Source organism: Lycorma delicatula, chromosome 4 (assembly GCF_047948215.1).
Source record: "Lycorma delicatula isolate Av1 chromosome 4, ASM4794821v1, whole genome shotgun sequence".
Lineage (NCBI taxonomy): Eukaryota > Metazoa > Arthropoda > Insecta > Hemiptera > Fulgoridae > Lycorma > Lycorma delicatula.
In genome coordinates, this window is record NC_134458.1 from 186,989,996 (window position 1) to 187,006,433 (window position 16,438).

At 31.4% G+C, this 16,438-nt stretch overlaps 1 protein-coding gene across 3 annotated transcripts in view; it reads left to right on the forward strand.

Moving 5' to 3' along the window:
* DNAlig1 (DNA ligase 1) overlaps nt 1–16,438 on the forward strand; it is a 117,332-nt gene that overhangs the window by 49,023 nt on the left and 51,871 nt on the right. For all 3 annotated transcript variants that reach the window (XM_075364862.1, XM_075364861.1, XM_075364863.1), the window contains 4 exons: nt 4,327–4,594; nt 10,845–11,055; nt 14,457–14,642; nt 15,527–15,655. In XM_075364862.1, the coding sequence (XP_075220977.1) occupies nt 4,327–4,594; nt 10,845–11,055; nt 14,457–14,642; nt 15,527–15,655 (794 nt within the window). The remainder of the gene's footprint in view (nt 1–4,326; nt 4,595–10,844; nt 11,056–14,456; nt 14,643–15,526; nt 15,656–16,438) is intronic.

A 16,438-nucleotide genomic window follows, 5' to 3' on the forward strand; every position in this document is an offset into this window, starting at 1 on the left:
ACACATTAGGAATGAAGACACATTAGCTCTTCAGTTCTGGCCTCCAAGATCACCTGATGTCGGACCATCAGGTGATTTTTTCTTATGGGGGTTTGTGAGAAATGTAGTTTACATACCACTTCTACCAACAAATCTGGCCGACCTGTGGAACCGTATCACAGTTATGGTGAACTCAGTAACATATGCTTTCTTGGGGTTGAATTCACCTACCAATGGTTGAGTTGTAGTAAATTTAGAAGCAGTTTGTGTTAAAATATTCTTTTAACTGTTGGATATGTTAAATATATTTATCCAGAACCAATTTCAATTTCTCTTTAAGTCTTTTTTTTTAACTTTACTAATAAAAAAATTTAACACCTTTTTAAAATTCACATCATTGACAGTATTGATACAGAACAAATATATATATATATATATATATATATATATACAGTGGTACCTTGAGATACAAATTTAATTCGTTATGTGATCATCGTCGTATGGCAAAAAAATCGTATCTCAAAGCAATTTTTCCCAATTAAAATAATGTAATATATATTAATGCGTTCTAGTGATATGAAACTAACCCAAAACACAGTTAAATTACATATAATATACACAATTTGTATATAAATAAACTAGTAATAACACACATAATGTTTATTAATTTATTTATTAATATATTAATAACACACAATGTTTATTAATCATCACTTTAACGTCGGGCCTTTTTGGTCTCACTTTCCTGACTTTCACTGCATGAGACCTTCACAAGGTAACGATCGAGAGTGGTCTGTTTCTGCATTCTTTTTAAAATGTTACGAAAGAATGTGAGACACCTATCATCAAATAAGGCATTCGCTCACCCTGTAGACAATTTCTCTGGGTCTCTTTTTTCCACAAAATCTGACACTTCCTGATATGATACGAACGCCACGCTCATACTTTGCAATAATTTCATGTTTCGCTTCCATTGAGATCATTTTCTTAGGCTTTTTCTTTTCACCAGTTTTGTCTTTAACTTTGGGATCCATGGCTAAAATAACAAAATATGCAGAGTACAGTATATATAGTATCCAAAATGACACGAAAAACAGGCACAAACAAAGCGAATAACATGTCGTGGCGGCCATATAGAGGAGTCTGGTCTCAACAACCAAACAGAGCGACATAGCGGGCAGAAGCGGCGGGAGGAAAGCTGAGCGAACGCTCTGCCATCTAGGGATCACCTATGCAATTATCGCACATCGCAAATTCGTATCTCAAATTTTTCGTTGTATGTCGAGGTATAAATTTTAGAATATTTCATGTTGTATCTCAAAACATTCGTATGTTAGGACATTCGTATCTCAAGGTACCACTGTATATATATATATATATATATATATATATATATATATATATACAGTATTAATTTCTTTAAATTACATTTTTTGCAGTCCACATCTTCTCTGTATGTAAAATCTGGCTAATTATATAATACATACAAAGAACACAAAACAGCATAGCGATAAAATTTAGGATATCATGAATCACTGAAAAAACATAACACCTGTAAAACATACCAGGAATAATAGATTTTAATATAAGCCATTACAGAACATCCTGAACCCCTAAGGGGAAGACATCCACCTTGTGATGATTCTGATTGCTACACCACCTTCTCTGTTCCTAGCCCTGTTAGGCTTTACTGGAGGTCATCTTTTTGATCCTCAATTACTGATTGTATATCACAGTTGTTATCTAGGCCTCTGTCAGAATGCCACTGATGTAAATGCAATGGTAGACATTTCCATCAGTGTATTTTAACTCTGTTTTTGCCTTTGCTTTTTTGGACATCTTCATTCTTCTGTTCTACTTCATAACACTCACAAGTACTTAACAGAGTTGTTGGATTGCAATTTTTGTGCTTCACTCTAACACCGAAGAATATTAATTAATTATTCTTCAAACAAACTTAAAAAAAAAAAGCTAGACTGCAGTGACAAAAACTTCAAATTTGTTTGAATCTGATATATCAGAGATTTTACAGTCATACCTCATAAAATTGTTGATTGCAACAGTGGCAGTTTTGACCTACTATTAAAATCAATGAAACATGTTAACAACATATGGGGAAAATATATATATATATATTTAGCAAAAACAATTCTTTTATTATTGTGTTTGTCTATATTCCCCTCCTTTACGAATATCTCAAAGACAAAAGTATATAAATGGTTTACCACCAAGAGTACAGAATTTGATAATGCTTCTTACCTTACGCTTATTATTTTTTTCTAATAGCGCTTTTGAGATTTTCCCACATTATCAGTTAAACTTTTTCTTCCAAATCGCACATTAAATTCAAACCATTAAAATTATAACGTATAAAAATATGTGGTCATAAATTTTAAAAATATGAAATTAAAAAATTTAAAATTTTTAATCCTATTTTGAAAAATAAATATAAAAAATTAAATAGTAGTAACGAATTTACTGAATAATCCAAATATGCAGTAAAACACCTAAATTGAAAGCACTTTCTACAATATTTTGTATTTTAGTACCTCAAATGTAATGTAGATAGCTACGTACGTATTTAGCTTTATAAGTACAATATTTTATCACTAATCACAGTAATTTTTTGTGACTAAACAGTGTGTCTCGTTAGCTTTCTATGTTGTTGTTGAGTCATCATCGTCAGTTTCATCTGAGTCGGATTCATTTGTGTCACTGTGGTTCAAAAGTACATCACTGTCTTCAAAACCATCAAATACATATGACTAGCAGCATTTCAAGAATGACTTTTTAACAATTTTTGATGGCAAATTATTCCAAGCTTTCAAAATCCATTCTGTAATTGTAGCTGCTGATGCTCATTTAATTTTGCCGCTTGATGTAAGGGGAGGATTGTTTTCAGTCAACCACTGATCTCATCCTTCACTCATTACCGTAGGTCCATACACTATGCACAATTCCCAATGAATTTCAGCAGCTGAAGATACTTGCACACAAAAATCGAATCACAGCACACACTTCATAACTGGCGGGAGAAACGATTGTCACAGACAAACTTGTCATTTGTCTGCCTACACACTATTACATGACATTTGTCATGTTTGTCTGCCGATGAATGCGATCTGCATTCATCGGCAGACAAACGACTTCTGAATCAAAACAACAACTGCATTGGCTTTGTAAGTAGTCGATAGATGGCCCTACATGCATGAAACTGTTCAGACCCACTAATATGTAAATATAAGCTGACGATCCTTACTTTATGAATATGCCATGTATAATCAAATGCTATTTAGAAACTACATGATATTTCTAAAAGATTTTTGTAAAGACATCTTTTAGAAGTATATTCCATTGATAATAAAAACTAAGTTGTTTTAAATATGAAGTTTAACCACTACTCAGTGTAAAATAAATTCTCTTTTTTTTTCTATAGATTAATACTTTCAGGTCTTGCTAAATGAGAAACATCTTCCGTTTAGCCAGTCACAGGAAAATCACATGATATTAGTGTTCTTTACCACTACACTACTGTACGTTTTTATGTGTTCTTAAAAAAATCACAAACACTTCACTAGAATATAACAAAGTCATAATACTATGTAGAACATTAGCTTAATCAATTGTGGAATGGTTTTAATCAAGACTGTGAAAGTATATGAAACGTGATAATTAAATTCACAGCATAACCTAATTCATATGCTATTTACTTAACAAGTGAGTTGATTTACTTTCTAATAATAACACTTACTAGTTTTATTATTATAATATATTAGAAAGATGCAATAAATGAACGATTTAAGGCGATATTTTATCTAAGATGCAAGATTCTCTTGTATACTTAAATTATTTCTGAGTTCAGTGACATGGAATATGATTATCTGTCATGTTCAAGTGATTAATTAATTACATGAAAAATAGATTTATGAATTATTTCTTTTCTTAATTTTTTTTAAGAAGAAAAGTAGGCAGGCCAACTATTAGTTTCTGCTACTTATTTTAACTGTTATAGCAATCCCTAGATAGGAACCAGTTCCTAGACAGTTCCACAAGCAGAGCTGCGATCCAACTGAACCCTAGTTAAGAAGTGGTTGGTTTGACTATTGAAGATTCTAGTTTGGAACCATAAATATAATTAGAGCATCTGATGTAGTTCGCAAGGTATCCCGAAAAGATTATCATTGTACAGAAGATTATGTAGTTATTTATAGTTTTGATTAGGTTTACAGTTCTGTAACTGCGTAACAATGCTTTGTTTATGATAATGTTACTACAGAGTGATTTATTATTTTTATTTATTTACATGTTTATTTAAGATTAATGCCAGTTTTTTTTAATATGTTTCAGCACCTAAAAAAGCAGTTGACAAAACAGTAAATAAAGAGAAAGAGGAAAATAAAGAAAATAAAAAAAAAGAGTCTGCTGAAATACTAACTGAAAAAACTGTTAACAAAGAAGAAAAAAGGGAAAATAAGAGTAATGTAACTGTTGAAAGTAATGAACCAAAAGCTAACATTTCTAATGAATGTGATAATGATACAAAGGATCTAGATTATTATCCATCCAAACCTAAATATCATCCAATTGATGATGCCTCTTGGAAACATGGTGAAAAGTAAATAAGTTTGTTTTATTTTCACCATTTGTTTATCTATTATGTATTTTATATTATTATTATGCATGTATATTATTTGTTTATAATTATGTTTACAAGTATTGTTATAAAAACATCATATTTATTAATGTATTTTGTTTAAACCCAAAAGATGACAGAATGTTTGAATGTGATTTGAACCATATTATTTTCACTTTTTAGTGGTTCCTGAGTAATTGAATGCTAAAAATTAAAATATTTTCAAAAACTTAATTTAGGATATTTTCAAAGTTGTTTTAATCTTGTGATTATTTAAATTTATTGTTGTATCATTTCAGTCTGACTGAATGTGCATGTTTTCATTAGTAACACAAGGTTGTAAAATTTGGGTTGTGGAATGTTTTTAACTTTTGATAATCGATTCCTATGTATTTTTTAGTGCTGAATCCGAAAATAACCGCCATTTTTCCATTACGTCAAGATTTTTTACAACTTGCAAATCAAAATTTATAAAAAGTTGAAAAATTGCGAAAATGTGATCTTATAAAATCGACAGTTTTTTTATGATAAATTAATATAATATATTCACTTTTTGGCTTATGGTATGCATTCTTATAGCTAAACAGTTGAATGGTCTGAAGAGGTTGGCGAGATGGTGGTGAGTTTGGCTGACAGATTATGACAAGACAAGACTTAGCAAGATGTAACTTGTTTATTGGCAGTTTTCCTCGCCACTCATGCACTGTGCAACTACTGTCAGTGTTGTTTCAACCATCAGCATGTGTAAATCAAGTTTTTCTGTCTTTGGTGATCAAATGCATTTTTGTTGGTGGAAAATATACTTTCAGGCCATAAAGTAAATTTTCTGTTTTCAAAATGGCTTTAAGAGGCTGCAAAAATTCTGCAGATTCTTTTTGTTACATTTGTGTGGTGAGTTAATGGTGGAAACGCATTTTAGAAATATAACAAGGTTTGTTTGACAAGTGTACATCATGTATTTCGGAGTGAAAATAGGAGATTAAGACAAAACTTGGCCACCCCACTACGTTTGCTACATATGTGTTGAAGGACTGAGGCAGTGGTCAAAGGATGAACAAGAAGTGTTTAGATTTGGAGTTCCAATGGTGTGCCGAGAGCCACAAAATCACACCAATGGTTGTTACTTTTGTTCAACTGGTCACGGTTTCAATTTGTAGAATAAAAAAAGAATTGTCTACCCAAATATGCTGCCTCCTTCATACCAGTTTCCTCATGGTCCAGACGTATCAGTGCCAATTCCACCAAAAATCACCTGAAATAGACTGTTTCATAAGTGATGTAAATGAAGATAACATCGAGGAGTACACACCCAGAGATAGCTGTGCACCAGAGCTGTACTAACAATCTGAACTAAATGATATGGTTTGAGACTTACATATGACCAAAGAAAATTCAGAATTACTTGGTTTGAAGCTTAAAGAGAAGAACCTGCTAGCAGCTGCATCTCATTTTCCTGGTTCAAGTACAGAGAAAAGAATTTTCTTCTATACTTTTCAGAAGAAGAAGAAGAATTAGTTTTCTGCACTGATGTACGTGGACTTTTGCGTTTATTTAACATTCCATACAAAAGTACTAACTGGAGATTGTTATAAAGATTCGTCCAAAAGAAGCCTCAAAGTTGTTCTCTTTCACAGTAGGAATATTTATCCGTCAGTACTTGTCAGAAATTATCTCCATTTAAAAGAGGGTTACGATAATTATTTTAAATATATTTGTGACAAATTTCTAGTCTTATCAACGACCAAACTAAAGAGGAGGGTGTCTTTACTGGTCCTGACATTAGAAAACTTCTCAATGTTGGTAATTTTAGGAAACAAATGGAAGTTGCAGGAAAAGAAGCCTGGGGAGCCTTTAAAAACATATTAACCAAGTTTCTGGGCAATAAGTAGGATCTGAACTTCAAATCAGTCGTTGAGAACGGGCTTCAGAAGTACAAAAATTTAGACTATTCCATGAGCTTGGAGGTTCACTTACTAAATTCACATGTGGACTATTTTCCTGAAAATCTGGCTGCCGTTAGCAAAGAGATGGGTGAGAGATTTCATCAGGACATGAAAGAAATGGAAAGGAGGTATCAAGGAAAATGGACAACTATGAAGATGGCAGACTACTGCTGGATGTTACACCGAGATGAACCCTGCAGAGACTATAGAAGGAAAAACGCAAAGCAGAGTATAAGCCATCAAAGAAACTTTGACACATGGAATAAAGTTGTAAGTATTTTACATACTTCATCATTAAGGGTGGGTGAAGAGATTAAGAGAGGGAGTGGATTCCGAAGGCATGACTTGTGTCATAAAAATTAATAAAATAATTAAAATTTTCATTAGAAATTAGGGGGTCAATGACCCCCCTCCACCCTCCTCTTCAGACCACTCAACTGTTTTGCTACAAGAATGCAGAGTATAAGCCAAAAAGGTGAATATATTATATTAATTCACTATAAAAAATAAAAACTGTTTATATCTATTTTATTGTATTACATTTTCACAATTTTTCAACTGTTTACAGATTTTGAAATTGTGATTTACAAAAATCCTGACATGATGAAAAAAATCAAGATTATTTTTGGACTCAGTGCTAAAAAAATTTAAAAATCAGTTATCAAAATCTAAAAAACACAACCATCGCAGGCTTATGTAATCAATTAATTTTGCATATAGAATTATATTCATTCAAGATGAGGTGGGTTTATTTGGTTGTAAGTTGGATGAATCCAGTTGACTGATGCTGTTACATAATTCTCTTATGAATTATTAGTTGCTAGAATGTAAGATCTTTGTGAACAAATAACAAAAAATTGTTTTGTAAATGAAAATAAATAATCATTGTTGGTTAACCAAAGGATTTTTTGTTACCTGGGACTGATTAACCCTAGAACACTAAGCATGTAAATTTTACATAAACTTTGTTTTAATTCCAAACCTTCCTCCTAACCAGGTACTAGAGGCTCCCACTTTCAGCAGTGCTTTCTCCTGTTAGTTGCAATTAAGATGCTGTGATTGTATGTAGTTCATGTGCTTGTTAGTTTCTCCGATTCTCCTTCTGTGTTCTCTTTACGTCAAATTTACATGTCTAGTAACTGTAAAAAAATTTTACACATCAGTTTGAAATATTGATTGTGATAGTGTGCAGTATTTTTATGTCATTCTTATGTATGCTATAAAAATGTGCAGTTTTCATACATAATTATTATGTGGTCTAATAATGAAGATGTATAAACAGATAAATAGAAATGCTCGCTGCCTGATTGTGATGATTCAGTTATAGTAGAAGGGGATTTGGAAGTGATGATGATGTTTAAGAATTTGAAGAATATTGTTTTGACAAGGATGAATATGACAGTGACAAAGACCTGGATTATGTACCAGACAGTGATCTTGATGAAAATGAACAAGTTATACAACCGATAAATAACATCGAGTACTACTAAAAAATGAAAAACTTCAGATCATGAAAATGAGAGGAAACAATTTCAATGAGTCTTCAACTAGAACATCAAACAACTGAAAAATAAACAAAAATAATGAATCCAACAAAAATGTAGAATCTATTATCAAACCTGATACTCCTCCACCCTGACAGGTATGGATGATTATGTGTGGTAGACCCAGAATACCAAATCACTGGGAAATTTCCAACCAGAAATATTGTACACATTACACCAGGACCAGCTCCGAACCTGACAAATATTTCAGACTTTTCTTTAGCGACAATATTCTGAAAAAGATTATTAAACACACTAATGAAGAAATTTCTGTGAAGCAGATGGTGTACAAAAATCCCGATGATGGTTCACTGAGAAATGTAGATATGGACGAAATGAATGCAATTTTTGGTTTGTTGATACTATCGGAATTTCTAAAAAAACAATCACCTACCTATTAAGTCAATATTTGATACAAGTTTTAGCAGTAAAGAATTTCAGGTAGCAATGTATGAGAGGCAGTTCACATTTTTAATTGAATGTCTGAGGTGAGGTTTGATGACAAAAGAATGAGAAAGGAACATAAAGAGACAAACAAGTTTGCTGCAATCCCTGAATTTGGAACATTTTTATTGACAATTACAAGGTGAACTACAAACGTGGTTCATATTTGAAAATTGATGAGCAGTTGGTGGGTTTTAAAAAAAAAATGCTTGGTCCGTTTGTATATTCCAATTGAGCCCAATAAGTGTGGAATCAAAATCATAATGATATGTGACACATATGATAAATGCATGCTGTACTTGGGGAAAGGCTTTGTTCCCAAAAAGAAGCCAGTTGCCCCTTCATTGGAAAGATAGTGCATGAAACAGTATCAGGCTCAAGTAGGAACATTACAGTAGATAGTTTGTTCACGAGTGTACCAGTGGCAGAATTTTTTCTGCAAGTATGCCGTCTGACAATGGTTGGGATAATAAAAAAAAAATTAATGTGAACTGTCTGTGGACTTCAAAGACTTGAAATATAAGAATCATGAAATTGGAAGCTGTATGTTTTTATTTCATGGCAATGTTACAACCGTATCTTACAAAGTTAAAAGCAACATATCAGTCACATTAATCAACAATGCATCCGGAAGAAACCAACGATAATTATGACTTATAATGCTATGAAAGGGAAAAAACTAAATAGTGGCCTCTGTGTTTCTTTTATAATATGATCAACATAGCTTGTGTAAATGTGTGCGTAATATATTTACACAACTTTATAGATCTGCCGCCAGCGTTGATTATAAACAAAAACCTCTATCATGGCTCTTGTTCACGGTAGAGTATATGAACAACTGTCATTAAGGTGGCTGAAAAGAAGATTAGAAGAAAATTGTAATTTGTCTTCTGAAGTGAAGAAATTCCGATGACGTACTGTGGCTGTGATAATGTAATATCTGGTGAACATAAAAAAAAAAATGCCCTAAGTGCCACTAAATGGACATATTTGTTTAACATTCTGTTTTTTGTTCATATTTGTGATTTGTTCTGTTTTTTTTGGCCATATTTGATAGTTGCTCTTATTAACGATAGTAAATTTTTTATTTGTAGGGAAGTAAATTGTTATAAATATTAACTAATTTATATAGTATTTATAATGTTGATTTACTTTTTAATTAGTCTTTAATTTTTTTATTATTTAATGTTTGTATTTTATAGTATTGTATGAATTATGAAACATAAACAGTGAAAAACAGAGAACAAAATGCAGCATAAAATACTATAATTGAGATATAATGTTTTCCGTAATTTTTCTACTATTGCATTACGAAGTATATACATTTAGTTTAATTACATGTATGGATTATTTTTAATGATGTTTCAATGTAGTTATGCAATTTTATTATTAAATGAACTTATTTTTATTGTGCTGCTTTTATAAACCAGTTAAATTTTATGTATCCGCATTTATAAGCACCTCTTAAAATGCATTAGTGTTCTAGGATTAATCAAGATATTGGAGTTGTGTTCAATCATCTTGTTTTTTTAAATTTAACATGTGATTATGATTATTGAGTTTGTTAATCTGGTAACATTCCATCTTATTCTGAATGATGTCCAATCTGCATTTTGAGCTGTTTTTAATATTCTGTTATTTAAAGCAAGATATTGTGCTCAGCCAGAATACAATAAAAATTAAATTTATAAATATTTTAGTTATAGTTTGCACAAACTAGGAAACAAAATATACAAAATTGACTTGTTAATTCTATGATTTATAGATTGTTATTGTTAGTTTTATATTTTTAACTGTGTTACAGTGTTAGGTATGGTATTCAGCATTATATGATATTTGTTAGCAATTTTTGCTTTTTATGTACTTACATTAATTGTAATTATGTTTACAAATTAGATTTATGAGTTTGGAAGTATTAAAAAGATCGTATGAGTTTGGAAATTTCATATTTTTTGAGAAAAATTCTCGACAAATGTGTTTTCATACATAATTAACTTTCAGGAAAAAATACCAGCATTAACATGTTCATATTTACCTGGAGATATTTATAATTAATGATTGAATGATATATATTAAGCTTTCCTTTTGATGATGATTACCAACCTGTATTTGAATAACTCTAATTGGCATGAATTTCTGATTTTGCAACTCTCTGCAGACATTTTATCTAGTTTTATACAAAACATTTATGTTTTCATATGACATCATAATTTTATTTTGGAGGAAAACAGTGAAATGAGTTTGTTGTGGTCATCTAAGCTTTAACATAAAATTCTGTTAAAATTTTCTTATGTTTTTCAGGGTTCCATACATGGCATTAGCTCGTACAATGGAATGTATAGAAGCTATCAGAGGTCGTTTGAAAATCATAGAGATACTTTCAAATTATTTTAGATCTGTCATTATTTTAAGCCCAAAAGATTTAATACCGTCTGTTTACTTATGTCTTAATAAAGTAGCACCAGATTATCATAACATTGAATTAGGTATTGCTGAAACTTCATTGATAAAGGTATGTTGTTAATGAATTAAAGATGATTTTTTTTTTGCTGTGACTTGTTGGGCTTTATTCTTTCAGTTGTTCTATAGCTAGCAGCAGGCAATTCTTTTAATGTATTAGGTTTCTTTTCAGTATCATTTGTTTCATGGATAATTGGTTTTACAGCTTATGTTTTGTAGAATGTAGTGTAATATAATTCATTGAAATGTTCTAAAAACAACAGAAAAAGGAACTGCAAAGAATTAACTGCAATAAACTTGTCAGTTCATCTATTTTCACCTCCCATATTCCAGACCACATTTTACATGAAACTTTAAAAATTAAGTGTATGAATATAATAAGTAACATTTTTTACATTTAGTTGTAGACTAAAGGTCTAGCTTTTATTTACCATGTTGTTTAGTGTAATTACATGATGTAATTTTTCTTCAAGTATTTAAATCTTAATGAAAATGCTGACATATTACTTGGTTAGTTGCGTGTTTTTTTGAGAATTAAAATTTTTATTTACTTTAATGTGATATTTATTTATGTATGTATGTTGATGCACATCCCTTTTTACATTTTTATACTGCTAAAATCTGATAACAAAATAACTATAACAATAAAATTTTTTTTACAACTTTGCTTTCCTGTTATCTATCTTAATGTGTCATTACAACTTGATAAAGGCTCTTTAAATTACATCTATAATTGAATATGATGTTACTTCGGTATATTCATAACAAATTTATGTCTGTGTTAGTTCATTTTGCAAAGCAGGATTGTTGTTTTTATCATGTACCTTCTTTTTTATTTCTTGTTTTGTATGTTATTTTGTTTTAGTTTTTTAGTAAAAATTTGATAGTTGTGTCTAGAAAGTGTTGTTTCTGTGGAATATTATTAAGAGGTTATTGCACTCTCATGATCATAAAATATTTACCTTTGTTGGATGGGAGATATCAGTGTAAAGTCTTGCCTTCTCTTTATTCATTGGGATGACCTATCTGGCCGAATTGTTTATACATACAGTTTGTTTGAGAAGTTCCTGTATTCCTTTACAACTAACATGTTACTACTGTTTTGAAAGTCGCGTGGTATTCAGTTCTTAAGAAGTAATCTTTTTATTGTAGTTGGTATCCTTGCTCTTAATATGACGGTCATTCAAATATAAGCTGGAATTTTGCCATGCAAATTGAGAAAGAGCAATGAATGTGGTGGAGTACTGTGGGTAGTTAGTTGGATCTGTGTGTAGGGGAACACCAGCCTTGTCCATAGGTCATGTTTCCTCATCAGTAGCAAAATATGTAAGCAGGAGGTACCATCGTCTGTTGAGAAACAAATTGTAATCAGATTTCTTGCCAATGAAGGTGTCCAATCCTTTGAAATTTTGATCAGACTTCAGGCACAATTTGGAGATGCTACTCTGTTTTAACTCAAGTTTTTGATGGGTCAAAAATATCCTAACAGTGGCCATGATGCAGTGGAGAACAAAAGTCACAAACATTGTGTGCGAATCATTGATGACAACATTCAGATCATTCATGACCTTGTGAAAGGTAACTGCTGCATAACCATTGCTGAAATTGCATCAGAGGTGGGCATAAGAGTTGGGAGTGTGCATACAATGTTTTCTCACTAAGGCACAGAGAAATTTCCAGAAAGACATCTGTCACTTCTGTCACTTCATTTTGAATCACTTTGGAGAAGAAGGAGAGGCACTTTTGAACTGTATTGTGACCTATGTCAAAATGTGGATCTGCCACTATGCTCCAGAAAGCATGAGAACAAGTATGGAGTGTAGGAAAACAGGGAGGGGGTGCCGATCAAGGCCAAGAAATGCTTGTCTGTTTAAAAAGTTCTGGCAACTGTGTTTTGGGACTCAAAAGGTGTGCTGCTGATTGATTTCCTGCTCAAACAAAGGACAGTAAATGCAGCCTACTACTGTCAGTTTTTCGATGATGTCAGGGCTGCCTATCGCATTGAATAATGCTAGCAATCAATTCGCAATATCCTCCTTCAACAATGTATGGCCGCATACAACAGCTCAGACTTGCAATTAACTTGCTAAAATTCATTGGATAACTCTTGAATATCCACTGTACAATCCAGACTTGTATTTCCACATGTTTGGTTGGCTGAAAGAAGTTTTAGCCAAGGAAAGATTCAAAGATCTTTCCCACAGACTAGCATTCTGTGCGCAATTGGCTGTTGGGGCAGCAGTCTTGCTTTTTTTGATGATGGGATCAGGAAGCTACTGTCCAGTGGAGAAAATCTATTTTTTTTGATGGGAAAATTATGTGGAAAACAGGTAATTTATTTGTAATTTTATTTAATATCAATTAAGCTATGTTAAACAAATTTTGGTTTTTATTTGAGTGACTTGCATTACACAGACATTTACTCATTCTCTTGTTACAGTTGCAAACTCATTGCTGTTGTCAGCAGACGCCATACAGTGTTGAGAAGTGGTTGTGACAAATGTTTGGGTGCATGAATGACAAACAACTTGATAATTAATGAATGCATTTTGTGAATGCATCACCTTGTACAAGCATCCACCTCATAAAGCAACAATGCTTGATCAGAAAAGTGCATTTTCTTGCACTGTTAAAAGACAGGCTGCATAGTGAATGAAAGAAGTGCAAACATTTGTTGTTACAGCCAATTCTGTTGAGCAGTCCAATGAAATTTATTCATAAACAAGCTGCTGAACTTAATATATCGTGGTCAACAGTGCATGATCATATTAAAAAAGATTTGAATATGAAAAACTTTAACCAACTTTTGTGAATGAATTATTGGACGGAGAGATGGAACAGTGGGTTGCAACCTGCTGTGCTTTATAAGCATGACTTACAAATTTATTTAGTGCCCCACATAAAAATAATGTTTTTTTCCCCTACAATTTATAGTAATTCACAAGCCAGGAATGTAGTTTTCGGGGGTAAGAAGAAACATTTTATGTGTGAGTTGGAAATAAATTCTCATGTTATGATATGGGCGAGGATGATATGATTCTTATTCTGATTATATATTTTTTTGAAGACTACGTGAATGGTGATTATTGTTTGCAAATGTTGGAAAGATGGTTAATATAAGTATACATTTGTCTAGGAATATGAAATTTCTTGGACATAACTGTAAAACAATTTATTTTAATATTTTGAATCTGCTTCTTTTAACTTTCATACAAGTTAGAGGCTGCATTATATCCTAAATGCTTAGTCAATGTGTTGTGAGTATTAAATTAATTATTACTGGAATTATATTTTAGATTATCTCATTATTTTATAATAAAACTCTTATAATTTTATTTATTGGTGCAAGACTGAACATTAATATTTTACTCCAACTTAAGAATCTGTTTTTAAATATTTTGTATAAATATATATGTATGTATATATATATATATATATAATTATTTTTTATAGGCTATTGGACAAAGCACTGGGCGCAGTATTGCACAAATTAAAGCTGATGTAGCTAGTACTGGCGATCTTGGAATTGTTGCAGAACAAAGTCGTTCAAATCAACGTGTTATGTTTAAGCCAGCTCCACTGACAGTTAGATTTGTATTTGAGAAACTGAAGGATATTGCTCAAATGACAGGCCAAGCAGTAATTATTTATTTGTTGTTTTAGCTTATACATTCTTAAATAACAAAAATACTTTTTTTATATAAGTTTGTATTATTGTGTAATGGTTAAATTAATTTTTTTTTATGTAGTAGGTATTTAGTATTTTACATCATTTAATATTATTGCATTTCATAGAAAACAATGAGTAAATGGAAATGGTTCATATAATACTACTAGAAGTCTTGCTATTATATCTTTTTATTCTGATTATGGCTATAATAGGTCTTATGGCTGTGATACTTGTAAAACATGATACTTGTAAAACATCTGTGTTACTAGTAAAATTAGCTTTTTCTAAGTGTAATGATGTTCACTGTGTAGCCAGCCACTGTGGTGGATAGTCAAGGCGTCACTTCTGCTAAAGGTGTAAAGCTGCATTCCACAGCATTTTTGTGGAAGTAGCATTTTGGTGTACAGTAATATACTTGGTGTAGTGATGAAGGCAATGAGAAACTACTATGAGGGTTATTCAAGAGATAATGCATAGTTCATCACGATTCAAAAGAATGTATTCTTGTTGCACTCCTTTTTAAATCTGAGCTCACCTTTCTGTATCTTCTATTATAACTTCTACCTGATTCTGTTACAGATTATAAATAATTTTTATTTTCCTACACTAGCTCAAATTCTCTTTTATTTTTAAACATTTTTTACCATTTTAGATTATCAAATGCTTTCTCCAGATGCTTAAATGCCACATAAGTACTTTTTAAATACTTATGACAGCCTTCCGATTAAAAATATTCTAGATCCTAACTGTTCATTGTACAATAATAAGTAAAACTGAGTAGTGTTTTATTTTTGTACTTGAATTTTATGGTAAGAAAATTATTGTTTAATTTTTATTAAAATTATTTTTTCAGTCTATGACTAAGAAGCTAGATAAAATTCAGTCGCTTTTTATCGCTTGTCGTTCTTCAGAAGCAAGGTTTCTTATTAGATCTTTAGCTGGAAAATTAAGAATTGGGCTTGCAGAACAGTCAGTTCTTCAGGTTAGTCTAATTTTAAATTTGTTTTTTATTATTGTTATGTTTAATGTTAGTAATATCTGGTTAGTAGAATTGAAGTATGTGGAAGTTGCACATTTGTAGAGGCTTTGTTGTAACTGATAGTTTCTTACTAAGATGGAGTTAAGTAGAGTGTCTTACCAGATTGTCCTGCAACAACTAGACTATAACAGAGAATAGCATATTAGAAATTGAAGGGTGTGAAGTAAGTATAAATGCCATTGTGGGTAATGTGTCTCTGTTTGCTGTTGACATTAATGTCTAATGACCATAGCCAACAATACCATATAAATAATAAATTAGGGTAGAATTAGAATGGACCCTTACTTTAATCGTCTAAGTTGTTCTTAGAGAATGTATATAAGTCGAGCAGTTACAAATGAACCCTATTGTTCAGCGATATGGCTACAAAATTGTTTGCTTGAAGATTCAACACCAATTAAAAAAAAAATTAAATTGCAGTACATTAATTGCATAGTCTCTCTTCCTACTTCAATTACTTTAGCTAGCATGTTAGGATAATCTTTAAATCTGAAACATATGCACTAATCTAATTTTTTAATGTTAAATTTCTATTCATTTAAACTGACTAAATCATCTTTTTCTGATTAAACTGGTTCTTCAGTTTCATCTTGTTGCTTCTTTAATCTGTGAAATGCTGAAAATGCCTTTACAGAAAAATTTGCATGGTTTAAGGATATACCATCCAATTGCATAATTTTCTGCTTTCAGTAAAGTTTTATTCACAGATTTCCTTCATTATATAAT